Here is a 16069-nt window from a genome sequence, read left to right as displayed (position 1 = left end):
AGGCCTTCCCTAAAGCATTGGGCTCTCTGGCAGCCCGTCGAATGACCAATGAGTGAAATGGTGCAGTCCACATCGTGTTGGATTTTCTTTTTTGCTTTTAATGGTTGAAGGGTGGGGATGTGGACCCAGTGGTTTGACACCTGAAACCACACCAGGGTTTTCGTGGGTATCACTATCGTGGTTATTGTAGAGAGGAAATGGGTAGGATGCGTGTAATTTACTGGGAAAATGCTGCAGAGGGAGGAACTTTAAATACTTGTGACATTGGGATTGTTTGTGGAGATCATGTGATCTGTCCGGGTGTGGCAGGTTGTACAGTATTTGAACAGAGGGGACGAGTCCGTATGGGGCTGTTGGACCAAGTTCTCCCCAGTTGCAGAGGACTAAGCGGGAACAATATAGAACATGTAAAACCAAGAATTCAGATGGACAGTGACATGGAATTTTCACGTTTTAGTGTCCACATGTGATTTAGGAAGAGTGGGGTTAATGAAACTGATTAACTGCAGATCCACATGATAAGTATGGCTTGAAAAGGGCAGGGCTGAATAGAAAATGTCTTCCTAAATCCAAAAGCTGTCCACTTACTTTAGTTGTCCTCTTAAAATAAACTAAGAGTCAGGCTGATGAAAGATTAAATGGTGGATCATATTGAATGTTTTCCATCTGTCTGAAAGGAAGCAATAATGAAGATTAATGTGGTGGAAGGTATGAAACAATGGATACGATCAAATGGAAAAGAGGAATTATCAATGAAAATTGATAAATTGCCAGGGTCCAAGTCCAGAGGAATCTTGATTAATTGAGGTCTCTATGTATATATGCTTCAGGGTGTTCAAAGAAACATCTTTTGAGGGGGAAGCACCAGATCTGACCATCCCTTTCCTGTGTTCACTGGTTGTGGTTGTGGTGCCAGAGCATTGAATGACTAACGTACGTACTTTTAAGGAAGCAAGATTGAATGCTTGCTGGATAGGAGTGAACAAATCATTGAAATCATTTGAAGGATTAAATTAAATTTATAAAGGCATGCATTAATTGCATATATTTCTTTTGTTCATGGGATGTGAGCATTGCAGTTGGGCTAGCTGCAATTTGTTGCCCATCTATAATTCTGATAGTAACACAAAGAAGAGTGGTTTATTTCCAAGTCAACATGTTAAGTATCTTGGAGGAGAACTTACAGATGATGGTGTTCCCATGTATCTGCTGCTATTCACCCTTTTTAACTTACCATTTTTGACTCCTCTATTCTTTAGGGTCGTCATATTTGTCGCCTCCTTGGAAAGTTAATTGTCCACGACAGTGGACTGAAGAGCTTAGATCTGAGCCGTTGGTTTTGGATTTAATTGTCTGTCTGCATATAACATGCTGCCTTCAGGTCCTCGGCTGCTTTTCAACAGACCCATTCAGTCCCTCCACCAATGCCCTCCTTTGTCTCTCACTACAAACTCTCCCAACTATCTGAACTACCCCTCATCCTCCTTTGCAGGTTGTTTTGCTTTGAATCTGTGACCTCTTGTGCATTCTTGAGTGTGATCACTTTGTCCCTGCCTATGCTATTCAACCTCTGATTTTGAAACCTTCCATCAGACCACCTCTTTGCTTTGTTCTCTACAAGGTGATCTGTTTCAATTTCCTCAGTCTATCCTCTTAACTGAAGTCTCTTACCCTGGAACCAATGTGTTCATATCTCTTCTATAAAATGGCACCCAGAATTGTACACTATATTCCAGCTGTGGTCTAACATGTCTTTTACAGTTTAACATCACCACCTTGTTTTAGATTCTATGGTCCTGTTAATAAAGCTCAGGAATGTGTATGCTCTATTATTGCTCTCTCAAACTATCTTGTCTCCTTCAGTGATTTGTGATCATATATAACCAGGTTCCCATGCTCCAGCACCCCCTAATGAATGTACTACTTGTATTGTCTCTTCAATATTCCTCCTACCAAAATGCCTCCCACTTCTCTGCATTTAATTTCATCCATCACCTCTCTATCCAGTGTACCAACTTGTCAGTGTCCTTTAGGAGTCCCACACTGTCATCCTCTGCATTTTATAATTCTAAGTTTAGTCTCATCTGAAAACTTTGAAATTGCCCCTTGCATGTCAAGATCCACATCCTTTGGGTCAGGAAAAGTGAGTGACTACAGATCTTCCAGCCTGAAAAATATTTAATTGACCACTTTCCTATCACGTCACCAATTTTATTTCCAAGTTGCTACTGTCCTCTTTAAATTCTATTATTTTTAACTTTCCTTGAGCATTATAGCAAACATATTCTTGAAGGTTGTATGCTACATCATCAGAATTGCCATCATTGACCCTTTTCTGTTACCTTTTCAAAAAAACTCCCAAGTTAGTTGATTACTTTTCTCTTTAGGAATGTATGCTGGCTCTTCATACTCTAACATCATTTTCTTTTCTCCTTGTGACTACTAATTTTATCCTGAATAATTATCTGTAGAAGCTTCTCCACTACTGAAGTTAAATTGGCTACTTTGTAATTGTTAAGCCTATCCTTATAACCTTCTTGCTCAAAGCTGTTATGCTTGCAATTCTTGATACTTCTGGCACATTCCTGAGTAGAGGGAAGACTTCGAATAACTCATCTGATCCTGATACCTCATCAGCTTTATGTGCCAACACTCTAGCCAAAGATTTTGACATTTAATTTTGAACCCTTCTAGTGTAAGAGTTTCCTCCACTGTTACCATAGCCGGGATAACATCTCCTTCTTTGTTTTTAACCAAAGTAAAGCTGCAAAGGATTCATTTAACTATTGACCTATGCCAGCTGCTGCATGGTGTAAATTCCTTTTCTGGTTTTTAATTAGTTCTATTCCTAAATGCTACTCTTTCCATTTATATGCCTAAAGACTTTGGGACACTGCTTTATTTACTATTGGCTGCCAGTCTTATCTCTTAGCTGCTTTGAATTTTTTTCATTTCTTTTGAACTTTGTGACTAGGTTAGATTAAATTCCCTCCAATGTGGAAGCAGGCCCTTCGGCCCAGCAAGTCCACACCGACCCTTCGAAGAGTAACCTACCCAGACCCATTTCCCTCTGACTAATGCACCTAACATTGTAGGCAATTTAGCATGGCCAATTCACCTGACCTGCACATCTTTGGACTATGGGAGGAAACCGGAGCACCTGGAGGAAACCTACGCAGACACTGGGAGAATGTGCAGACTCCACGCGGACAGTTGCCCAAGGCTGGAATTGAACCAGGGACCCTGGCACTGTGAGGCAGCAGTTTTAACCACTGAGCTACCCTGTATTTCTGTTTGGTTCTTAACTGTATTTTCTACCACCATTAGATAACAATATTTCTTAATGTCTATCTTTGTCATCCAGGTTGTTCTCGATGTTTCTGTTTTATCTTTTTGTTTTGAGACACTTTGACTGGATCCACAACCAATGGGTCAGACTTGAGCAATCCTGCCACATTCAGCTGTGAATGGTGGTGGACAATCAAACAACTCACTGAAGGATGTGATGCTGCAAATATTCCATCCTCCGTGTTGGAAGTACCCAGCACATCATTGCAAAAGATAAGACTGAAGTATTTGCAGCAATCTTCATCCGTAAGTGTCGAGTGGATTATCAATCTCATCCTCCTCCAGTAGTTGCCAATATCACCAGATATCAGTTTTCAGCTAGTTTCATTCACTCCATGTGATATCAAAAATTGTTGAAGATACTGGATAGTGCAATGGCTATGGGTTCTGACAAGATTTCAGTCATAGTACTGAAGAATTGTGCTCCAGAATTTTTATGGCACCTCTAGCCAAGCTGTTCCAGTATAGCCACAATGCTGGCATCTACCTGACCATGTAGAAAATTGATAAGATATGTCTTATGTCCTTTGCATAAATAGCATGATCAATCCAAACTGGCCAAATTACTGCCTCAGTCTATTCTTGATCACAAGTAAAGTGGTGGAAGATACATCAACAGTGCTATGACACCTGTGCGTGACATCCAGTTTGGGTTCCACTTGGTCCATTCAGTTCCTGATCTCATTCCAGCCTTGGTTAAAATCTAAACAAAGGAGCTCACTTCCACAGATGAGGTGAGAGTGATGGCCCTTGACATTAAGGTTGCATATGACCAAGTATGGCATCAAGGAACCCTAGCAAAAATGGAATCAATAAGAACAGGGCAGGATCTCTGGAGTCAAGCCTGACACATAAGTTGTTTGAGGTCCATTCTGTTACCTCCAGGATATCTCGACAGGAGTTCCGCAGGATATTGTCTGCCCAACCATCTTCAGCTCTTCCATTTAATGACCTTCCTTCCATCATAAGGTCTGAAGTGGGGAAGTTCACTATGCAGATCATCAATGGTCAACACCATTCACAACTTCTCAGATATGACACAGTCCATTTTCAAATCCAAAAAGACCTAGACGATCTCACGATACATGTTAGGCAATGACTATCTCCAGTAAGAGATGATCCACCCACTGCTGTTGATATTCAGCGGTATTATAATCACTGAATGCCTCCACTATCAACGCCCTGATTGCATTTAACCATAAACTGGCGACCATGATGTGGCAGAGCCGGTGTTGGACGAGGGTGGACAAAGTTTAAAAATCTCTCAATGCCAGGTTATAGTTCAACAGGTTTATTTAGAAGCACTAGTTTCATGAAAGACTTAACAGCAATCTAGGTTTGTTCAGTATATCATTTGAATTGCATGACACTAATCTTTTGCTAGAAACTGTCTTATGATCCTGATGCACAGCTACCTGAAGGAGCAGTGCTCTGAAACATAGGGTTTCCAAATAATCCTGTTGGACTATAACTTGGTGTTGTTTGGTTTTTAACTTCCTACAAGAGTAGGACAGAGGTTAGCATTCCTGCACAAGTGTTTTCCCTCCTGACTTTCTTTAAAGCTTGTCCACCATCTCCAGGGCACAAGTCAGGAGTGTGATGGAGTTCTCCCCACTTGCCTGGATGAGTGCAGGTCCGACAACACTTGTAGTTCAATATCATCTCACTGGGCAATGCATCCACTCCCTTCTCCACGGATGCTCAGTAGTAGCAGCAGTGTGTACCATTTGAGAGAGACTACAGAAATTTGCCAACGATTCTCAGGCAGCACTTTTCAAATCCATGGCCACTTGTACCTAAAAGGACAAGGGCAGCAGATACATAGGTAACACCACTATGTTCATGTGTCCATCCAATGCATTCAGTTTTCTGAATTTGAAGTATATTGCTATTCCTTCAATGTCGTTAGGTCAAAATTCTGGAATTCCTTCTCTGATGGTATTATAGGTCTACCTCCAATAACTGCACTGCAGGTATTCAAGAAGGTGGCTAACCACCAACTTCTAGAGGGCAATATGAAGAGGCTGTAAGCGCTGATCTGTCCAGTGACCATGTCCATGAAATTGAGGGGCAGGGGGGGATGAGAAATAAACACCGTCTTCACCTTCCATATAGGAAAACCAATTTGTGAGCAGGGCTCCTGGGGAACTTTGTGCACTGTCTATCTATTTCTCTTGTATCACCTGGCAATCATGCGATCTCCCCTCCCCCGCCTCGCTTCCTTCTTTCCTTCCACACTATTAAACTATGGTGTAACATTTCTTTCCCTTTTGAACATGCTATTCACAATTCTGAGCCTCAGGGATGTGCACAACTTTTCCAGCTGATAGTGGAGCTCCAGTTTCTGCACAGGAAAGCACTTCCTGCATGTGGTAGTAAAGAACAATGGTTGGTTGTTAATATTATAAACATCTATTCTAATTGATTGTTCTGTGCTAGAGTGTCTTAGACTTCAATTTAGTTTTTCTTCTGTTTGTCTTAACTGTGCCTTACATTATTGCACTGCCCTTGCCTTGTTTATACTTGCTTGGTGTATTATACTGATCCTGACCAGCATTCCTGTTGATTTACTTTCTGGCTGCATGGACCTGGTGACTAGGTTGGAATTTGAGTTGTGAAGAATACATAAAGAGCCTACAAAGGGATATGGATAGATGAAGTGAGTGGGCAAGGGTCTGGAAATGAAGTATAATGTGACTAAGTATAAAATTGAAATGGAAATAGCTGGAGTAACTAGTCTGGCAATACCTGTGGAGAGAAAGCAAAGTCAGTGTTTTTGGGTCTGGTTACCCTCCTTCAATCCTGATTTTTAGCTAGAAATTCAGTGGAGCAGTTTAAAAATTGTATCATGCTTGTTTATGCATTTAAGGGTGTGACCTGAAAGTGGTTTGTAACTTGACAAATATATAGAAATAAATTCACATTCAGGATTGTTATTGGAAGCAGAAGGTAGAGGGTGTTTAGCATTTGGAGTGCTTTACTGCAGTTGCAATGTGGAGATGCTGGTGTTGGAGTGGGGTGGACAAAATCAGGTCCTTTACCTGACAGAGCAGCGGGACTTTAAATAAACCTGTTGTGACTTCTGACTTGCAGCAATTGGTCATTAGAGTGGCTGTTACTTAAGAATGGGATGACTACTTGAAAATAATCAGAAGGTTCAGGGAACTGACAATGAGTTTGAATTAGCAGGCTGTAGTTGAGTCACAATTTTGTAATGGTCTTCTGAACTGTATGTTTTGTTTTCAAAGAATAATTGTTCACTTTGAAATTTTTTAGTGTATTTGTGGATAAGTAAGCTATCTCAATATGACAGAAGACTGGGATGCGGAATTAGGAACAGAACCAGTTGCCATTATTCCATCTTTTAATGATATGGTAGGTATTTCATAGTTTTGATCTTCCTTCTAAATCATCATTTCTTTCGCGCAATTATTGATTTGTGTTTTTGTTTCTAATATAGGCTGGTCTAATGAATGAAGATATCAATGGCAATCCATCTTTTGATTTGAAAGGTGAAGTATCTCCTCTGTTTCTGGTGTATTTTTAAAATTTATCTGGTTTAATTATTTTAGAATCATAAGTTTTTAAGAAGGCAAATGAATTATTAAGTCAATTTGCATATTAGTTTCAGCACTTTCTTCACAATAGACTGTAAATATAAGTGAAAACTGACTGTGGTTGCTATAAATCAGAGACAAAAATAGAAATTGCTGGAAAAGCTCAAACGTCTGAGGAACGCTTACCTGACCCAAAAAGCTAACTCTGGTTTCTCACCAGTTGCTGTCAGACCTACTGAGCTTTCCTAGTGATTTCTGCTTTTATCTATAAAGACAAGTGGATAGTTTCAGCCAGGCTTTAGGAGCTGCTCAATTTGAAAAGCTTTCATGCTTAATTGGTTTTTCAGCTTTGTGAGTGCTTTCTACTGATGGTGTATTCTCTTGAATGCCTGTGTATCAATATGTGGATTGCTTTTGTAGGCTCAGTTTTCTGTTGCTGTGTTGGGATGTATGTTGTCTGTCACGTAAGCTTATAAATTCTCGATGCCTTTTGCTGGCCTAGTCGCTGAAGATTTTGTTGCTCTTGGCACAGAGTTCATGTAGGTAAACACATGACTGCAGATGCTGGAAACCAGATTCTAGATTAGTGGTTCTGGAAAAGCACAGCAGTTCAGGCAGCATCCGAGGAGCAGTAATGTACTCTGTCGTCTTGAGTGTTCCTCAGAGCAAACCACTATCTGCAGCAGTGGTGAATTTATTACCTTAATTTGGACTGCTTTGTTTCATTAATATAACTCTTGTATTTCCATCCCAGTGCTTTTCTGCTGATTATATCACATGCAATGTTGTACAGTCACAAGTGAATGCACACACTGCTGGATCCCTGGGTTACTTCATTGCTTGGTTGTTTTGACTTCTTGATTAACTAATTTCACTAAGCAACAGCTTTGTAATATTCTGACCCTGTAACATCCCTGGGTAGACATCTTTTTATGCAGTTACTGAATTATATTCCATTCATCTGTGTATCAAGACAGCTGGAAATTAATCACCTCAGACTTCAACCTTTCAGTTGGTTATAGAAAATTAAAAATCACAACACCAGGTTATAGTCCATCAAGTTTATTTGGAAGCACTAGTTTTTGGAGCACTGCTCCTTCAGGTGGTTGTGAACACAGAATTTTATAGCATAAGTTTAGTGTGATGCAACTGAAATGATATATTGAAAAAGACTTGGATTGTTTAAGTGTCTCATCTTTTAGAATGGCCATGTTAGATTCAGTTCTTTCATACATCAATCCCAAACTTTTGTTTTTCTCAAGTGAACGTTAACAATAGGTGCCATGTCAGCTCAGATAATGCATTGAAGGTGTGAAGTGCCCTGTGTGAGGCTGTCTGTGCCTCAATGTTCACTGATTCTGCTACAAGAAAAGGGATTTACAAAATCTTTCTTGCATTTGTGCAGTTTTTGAACAAAATGAAATGTAATTCTACAAGTATGCTCGCTCTCTTTTAGAGCCTCGGGAGTACGTTCTGCTTTTATATTCGAGTCCTCTCAAAATAAATGCCATCATTGCATTTGCCTTCCTAACTCAACCTGCCAGTTTACTTTGACACAGTCTCTTTGCACTTCAGACTGCTTAATTTTCTCCCCCTTTAGAAAATAGTCCATGCCTCTATTCTTACTACCAAAGTGCATGACCTCACACTTGCTCACTTGTACTCCATCTGTCACTTCTTTCTTCACTGTCCTAATCTGTCCGAATCTCTTTGCAGCCTCCCTACTTCTTCCATGAAACCTGTCCCTCTATCTGCCTTTGTTTCATCTGCAAACTTACCCAGAATATTCTCAGTTCCTTCATCTAGACCGCTAATGTATAAAGTGAAAAGTTGTCCCAAAGCTGAGCCTTGCAGAACACCACTTGTCACCGGCTGCCATCCTGACAAGGACCCTTTATTCCCTACTCTTGCTTTCTGCCGGACATCCAGTCTTCTATCCATGCTAGCACCTTGCCTCTAACCCAATGGGCCCTTGCCTTGCCAGTGGCGCCTTATCAAAGGCCTTCTTGAAGTACAGGTAGATAACATCCATTGGCTGTCCTTGGTCTAACCTACTTGTTATTTCCTCAAAGAATTCTAGAAGATTTTCCGGATGTAGCCTCTTTGATGAAACCATGCTGACTTTGCCCTGTTTACCACGTACTTGGAAGTATTCAGAAATCTCATCTTTCACAATATATTCTAGAATCTTACCCAAGATTGAGGTTAGACTAATCGGTCTGTAATTTGCAGTGTTTTGCCTTACTTCCTTTTTTTTTAAACGGGGTTGTCACATAGTGATTTTCAAGTCCTCTGGGGCCCTTCTTGATTTGAAGCAATTCCTGCAAGATCGCCACTAATGCCTTCACTATCTCTTCAGCTATCTCTCAGAATTATGGGGTTAGTCCATCTAGTCCAAGTGATTTGGCCAGCTTCACACCATTAGATTTTCCTAGCACCTGCTCATTGGTGATGGCTATCAAACTCTGCTCTGCCCATGTTAGGTTCCCTTCTTGAAATTCTTATACGCCTGATGCAACTGCAATACGCCAGATTTTGTGAACAGCCATGGTTTATTTCAGCAAGTACAAGCTTTTGGAGGATCACTTAACACTTCACGATGCTTGCAGAGCGTGTCAAGCGAGGCTGCCTGAACAATGGATCTGTCCTCCCCTTTGTACAGGGTTTTACATCACAATCATCCATGCATGCAAGGCACCTCTCCCTGTTACTCCCCGTAGTCGCATGCGACCCAAAAACAGTGTGTGGTTAGGTTATTCCTCAAACTGCAGCATTTACAGAGTCACATACTACCTGCAAGACAAGACTGAACCCCCTTTTTTTTTTTAACTGGACATCCAATTTATTACATGTCCGCAGAACAAATAGACTTTTTAACATCTCATTCCCTCCTTAACATTCCATGATAATCAACTAAATGGTGGCTAAGAAAGGCGCTACCAGTTTATTTGTAAGAATCTGACAGCCAGTATTTAAGCAACTTATTGGCACACAACATGCAATGATTATAACAAGAATTATTAGTCCATGTCGTAGGTAGGATCCTCCCATGTGAAAATAAAGTTCACCAGTAAAGTTTGTAAATCCACAGTCCTTAGTGATCACTCAACCTCCCCCAAATTTAGTGTGAACAAGCAAGTTATCCAAAATCTCCCTCCATAAACTCCAACCTGAAACTAAAATCCAGTCTGTCCTTGCACGTCACTCCACAGAGAAATCTGAATTCTTTGATAAGGGCAGTTAAATACTTAACAAAACTACCGAGACTTCCATCCTTGCACAGATGCTTCAGGTGGAGGATACCAACACATCTGAGCATGATGTGCAGCCGCAGAGTAGGTGAACACAGTGTGTGGAATGGCAGGGGTCAGTTTTGTCATGTACTGTGGATAGGGAGCCCAGGCCTTTGGGGATGCAGGGATCAGTGCTGTTTCTGCAAGGTCGTAGGGGTCCCGTGCAATGAAGTGCCCTCCTAAGGCAGGGTGCATATTGTGGAGTTAGGTGTAGCCATCAATGCTTCTGACCATCTTTGTGTTTGCCTTTGCAAATTCCAACAGGAGAGTCTGACAATTTTCGGGATCAAATCAAATGCTGTTTAATGCATTCTTTACCTCTGCTGCCAAATGTAACAAAGCGAACTGGCTATTTTGATATTAGCTTGATCAGTGACCCTTATCCCAAAAATGGTTGAAAGAGAAGGTAAAGCTCACGTGGTTTAATATCCATTGGAAGGGCACTGACCAAGCATATAGGCGTCCTCTTCACTGTTGTTAGCTTCATTACTTTTCATACTCCTGACTGGAAAGCTGATTGAATCCATTGTCTCCCCCTATTTTGGGCAGACAGTGCTGGGAGAGCAGGAGTTGCTGCCAGAATGGCTGCGATACTTTTCGGGGTCAATTGTCTATAGAAGCGATGAACAAGGTTCCCAGGAATGTGACTTGGCACTGAGTATGCAATGGGTAACATTTCCAGGGGCTGGTCAAGTGGAGAGCGACTTGGATCAGGTTGTGGGTGAGGGGGTGGGCATTGTTCTGAAGGCATGCTTTACCTGTGAATGAAGAAACTTCAGACTGTTAGCTGCTGAAAGCATCTTTGCATTTCCTCCCTCGTTCCCTCCTTGCCAAGGTGCATATCTGTATAAAGACAGTCATTAAGCATTGGTAATAAATATACACACAGGTATACACACTTGACCAACTCGAGTGATCCAGAGGCCTTTTGACGCAGAATGCGAATGTGTCTTCCATATTTGTTTCTCTGGGTCAGGGGTGTCCCTCTATTAACACTGCACAGTGAAAATGTCTGGTATGCCCGTTATTTGAGGCAGGTGATCGAATTAGTGCTTGCCGGCTCATAGAGGGCACAATAGAATTGAGTTGTTGCCACGTCTTTGGCAGCTTGATCAGCTCTGACGTTGCCAGTGCTGATGTCCGTATTGTCGATTACATGAGCAGCACACTTGATTATAGCCAGTTGCTTCGGGAGGAGGATAGCTTTGAGGAGATTTTGGACATAGTGAGTTCTGAATAGGTGTCCCTGAGGAGATCAGAAATCTGTGTTGTGACCATAACTGGTCATCTGTATCATGATTTTGAAGCATTATTGGACATAATGCTTCAGGAGGTATCTCCCATTTTATTCCCATCTGATGATCAGGCTTGGCGTTTCAACCCTGATTTCTTATTTTGCCTCTCCTTAGTTTTTCTGTACTGCTATGAAGATGTGGGTTTTCTATATCTTTAAGAGTAAAAGCTAGCACCAAGTGTTCTCAATAAGAGGAGAAAGTGAGGTCTGCAGATGCTGGAGATCAGAGCTGGAAATGTGTTGCTGGAAAAGCGCAGCAGGTCAGGCAGCATCCAGGGAACAGGAGAATCGACGTTTCGGGCATAAGCCCTTCAGGAATGGGGAAAGTTTGGGAAACTTTCCCCATTCCTGAAGAAGGGCTTATGCCCGAAACGTCGATTCTCCTGTTCCCTGGATGCTGCCTGACCTGCTGCGCTGTTCTCAATAAGACACTTCCTCCAGCTACTGGAGTAGCTGGTTGCTTGGAAATGACAAAACGGATTCGAATTAGACCAATCAGTTTAAATTATACCCCAAAAAATACCAAATTTTGTTCAAGTTTGAATTGAGTATATTAACAGTCTTAAAAGCCAATGACACAATCCGATGCTTTGGGGTATACGACTGGGGAAAATTCAACAGTTGGGAGGAGAACTACCACCTGACCAACAGATGTAGACTGTTAGAATTCTGAGAGGTACCTGACTGGAGAAAGAGTTTGCACAGAGAAAAACCTCAACAATGACCTAGAGAGCCAATCTACCGACCAAGATAAAGAGAAGATCTGACCGCTGGCTAGTTTTAAAAATTGAATTTTCCTGTAAATCGTAATGGGACTAGTATTATAGAAGGGAAGGTAAAAGATAGGTTAGAGGAAGGAATTGATTGATTCCCTACAATGTGGAAACGGGCTCTTCAGCCCAACCAGTCCACACTGAACCTCCGAGTAACCCACCTAGACCCATTTCCCTCTGACTAATGCACCTAACACTATGGGCAATTTAACATGGCCAATTCACCTGACCTGCACATCTTTGGACTGTGGGAGGAAACCGGAGCACCCGGAGGAAACCCACGCAGACACAGGGAGAATGTGCAAACTCCACACAGTCAGTCACCCGAGGCTGGAATCGAACCTGGGACCCTGGTGCTGAGAGGCAGCAGTGCTAGCCACTGTGCTGCCCCGAATTTGTAAATAGTTAATTTTTTTTCTTTAAATAGCTCTTCGCCCCACAAATGTTTTATATATTACTGCACGGGATAAATAATTTTGTTGCTGGTTTTAAATTAGGAAGGCTTGTGCTGCGTTGTAACACTACTCGTATAATAATCCTCGCACTGACTCTTCAGCACCTCCCGAGACTTAGCGTTTCCCTCATGATTATACACTCTACTCCCTCTTAGATGTGCCTTATTCTCCCAGCTGGCCTGTTTAGATTTATTTGTTATTTTCTCAGCAGTCTTTCTCCACACAGGTATTAAAGTTTTCCATTTAGTCCCCATATTACGTTTCCAAATTGCCTTCTCTGCTTTTATCTATGTCCCAAGTTCTTCCGATCGGCTAAACTTCATTTCCCAATATTTTTTTTACTTAAACATCCTGACAGGCCCTGAATTGTTCCTAATTTTGGGAATCATCCCAGCGTAACCGATGCAAAGGTGTTCTGACACCCGACTTATCTGACGTCAGCCCCCTTTTTGTTTTTTGTTTTTAAGTCTCAACTTCCTAACATATTTCCATATACTAGTTTAGTGTCCGCAGTCTCCACACCTACTTCAGGGTCCTTACCTTCACGTGGGGGATTTCCCTTCTTAATCTAAGGGAGGGTGTTTGAGACAGATGCAGTAGTTATCCTTTACCTATGTACAATGTTCCGGGGCCTCAAACCCTGCTATACAGGACTCTGACCTCCTTGGGACCAACTCATTGGTGTACAAATGTGTAATTTATCTCTGATTCTATTAGTACAGAATCCTAGGGGAAGAGGAGTAGACTGAGTGATATTTTAGTGAGAGAGATCAAGGTAAATCTTCCCTCGTGGCCCATCCATCTCACGTTAACGCCAAGCAGGCGATCACTTACTCAGTCTGCCTAGAAGCTCCATATATGTTGGAATCCCACTCTTATTAGGTTCCCTCCTTGAGCTGCTTATACGCTTGATGCAACTGCAATACGCCAACTTCTGTGAATGGTCACAGTTTATTTCAGCAAGTACAAGCTTTTGGAGGATCACTTAACACTCATCACGATGCTTGCGGAGCATGTCAAGCGAGGCTCCCTGAACAAAGGAATTGTCCACCCTTTATACATGGTTTTACATTAGTCAGTTATTCATGCAAACCCCACCCCCGCCACTCCCCCACAGTCACTTGCCACCTAAAAACAACCTAAACTGATTGTTTGAGAAATGATCTAATGTATGATTAGGGTATTCCTCCAAACTGCAGCATTTATTGAGTATAATTAGGTAGTCTCGTATTGCCTGCAAGACAGAAAAACATTTCCCCCTGTCCCTGACCTGACATTTATTACTTGTCTTCCACTGTGAAGACTGACACAGTCTTAATCAGACTGTCAGCCATTTCCTTTTCCCTTACTGCTGTCTCTGCAGCATCATTTTCCAGTGGCCCAATTTCCACTTTTGCCTCTCTTTTGCTCTTTATATAAAGAAAGAAAGACTAAGAATTTCTAGAGATATATTACTGGCTAGCTTACCCTCATTTAACCTTATCCCTTTTTTTGATTGCCTTTTGTTTATAAGCTTCCCAAACCTCTGGTTTCCCACTGCCCTTCACCAGATTACATGCTTTTTCTCTTTTTTTTGTTTTTATGCTATCCCTGACTTCCCTCGTCAGCTGTCGTTGCTTCATCCTCCCTGTGCCATGCTGCTTTTTCCTAGGGATGAATCTGTTGTCTTCTGAATTACTCCCAAAAACTCCTGCCATTGCTGTTCCACTGTCTTTCCTGCTCGGCTTCTCCCTTGTGCCTCAGTAGTCACTTTTATTCAGCTGTAATATGGTTACTTGTGATTCTGTCTTTTCCCTCTCAAATTGCAAAGTAAATAATGATCGCTCCCTTCTAAGGGTTCCTTCACCTTGGGCTCCTATAAGAAGTCTGCCTTGTTGCACAACACAAAATCCAGTATTGCCAGTTCCCAAATGGGCTCCACCACTAGTTGCTCCAAAAAGCCATCTCATAGCCATTCCACAATTCCTTTTCTTGCAATTGTGGGATTGTGTTCAAATAACAACCAAAATTAGTGAGTGGCAAAAGAAAAACCTCTTTAATCAAAAACCGCAAGTAGCACAAGTTCGAGAATCCCAAAATACAGTTCTTGTGCTAGCATTTTTGTACACAGTTAAAAATCACACAACACCAGGTTATAGTCCAACAGGTTTAATTGGAAGCACACTAGCTTTCGGGCCTGATGAAGGAGTGGCGCTCCGAAAGCTAGTATGCTTCCAAATAGACCTATTGGACTATAACTGGTGTTGTGATTTTTAACTTTGCACACCCCAGTCCAACACCGGCATCTCTAAATCATTTTTGTATACAGTTGTGACATATATTAAAATTCTATGACCATGGTGTGACATTGTTTTATCCATAGTACACAAATGTTTGAGGGGCTGGAAGACAGGAGATGGGCTAAAATACGTGCTGAATGTTGGCTGCTCCTCCTGATAGGATTAAGAGTGTCTGTTCTATCTGCTTGCGTAATTGAGTTGTTATCCTTTTGTCTTTTAATTAGTAAATGTTAGTGAAAATACTAGACCTATATGCTCGAAGTTAGAAATTGTACCTGTACTTAAGAGTGAAGGATATTAAACTGGTGACTGCAGCTGGGTTGTGAGATTTGTTTGCTGGTGAGAGTTTTCATTCATGCAAATTCACTTAAGTGCTGTTTTGACCTTTTTCTTAAAGGGATATGGCCCAGTTAAAAGGTATTTAACCAGTACAGAGGAACCTTGATTATCCAAGTATCTGATAATCCAGCAAGATCGCAAGGTTCCGATGCTCTGATAAACTGTTATCCAGCATTCGATTAACTGAACGAAATACTCCCCGGCCACGTTCTTTGGATAATCAAAGTTCCTCTGTACATACTAATTGGAAAAACTGGTGTTCTGTAATCTGGTTAGTTCTGGGAGACAGTTGGTCAGGGCTGATTTTAATATTAAAATGTTTTGTGAAGGCTTGATTGGGATGGTATTGTTTACAATATTGACACCTGTTCAGAGGTGGCTAGGCCTAAATACTGCTTGTAGCGAAGGCTGGTAAGAATTGAAGGTGTGAAAAAGCAGTAATCGTTGAAAGGGTTGTTTTAGTAAGGAAGGGTTGTGTTAATTTTGTCTATCTTTTGATCGTAAAATATACTAAACTATTTTATGAATGAAAACCGTGTTATAGTAAATAACAACAGGTTAGCAAAGGGTTATGAATTAATATAGCGAGCTGGTGAGTGAATAAAAGTAACCTAAAACACTCTCTCTCTCCATCCACAACCCACCTGATTTTTTTTCAGTCCACCTGCATATTGAAATCCCCATGATCACTATAACTTTGCACTTCCTACACCTCTCTTCTATCTCCTGGT

General features: G+C 41.4%; 1 protein-coding gene and 1 pseudogene across 5 annotated transcripts in view; one reads left to right on the top strand and one right to left on the bottom strand.

Moving 5' to 3' along the window:
- ddx4 (DEAD (Asp-Glu-Ala-Asp) box polypeptide 4) overlaps positions 1-16069 on the top strand; it is a 95872-nt gene that overhangs the window by 1125 nt on the left and 78678 nt on the right. For 3 of the 5 annotated variants that reach the window (XM_043688816.2, XM_087989053.1, XM_043688756.2), the window contains exons 2-3: positions 6625-6723; positions 6809-6860. In XM_043688816.2, the coding sequence (XP_043544751.1) occupies positions 6655-6723; positions 6809-6860 (121 nt within the window). In that variant the 5' untranslated portion in view covers positions 6625-6654. Of the gene's footprint in view, positions 1-10; positions 3595-6624; positions 6724-6808; positions 6861-16069 lie in introns of those variants that run through there. The other 2 variants (XM_087989050.1, XM_043688763.2) reach the window with 2 other exon arrangements.
- Positions 10154-10725, bottom strand: LOC122539215 (RNA-binding protein with multiple splicing 2 pseudogene; annotated as a pseudogene).

The sequence above is a fragment of the Chiloscyllium plagiosum genome, unplaced genomic scaffold (assembly GCF_037043375.1).
Source record: "Chiloscyllium plagiosum isolate Xiang-an unplaced genomic scaffold, Cpla_swu_hap1 HiC_scaffold_1, whole genome shotgun sequence".
Taxonomy (NCBI): domain Eukaryota; kingdom Metazoa; phylum Chordata; class Chondrichthyes; order Orectolobiformes; family Hemiscylliidae; genus Chiloscyllium; species Chiloscyllium plagiosum.
The sequence above is the reverse complement of the archived record's forward strand: the minus strand, read 5'-3'. Positions and strand labels throughout refer to the sequence as shown.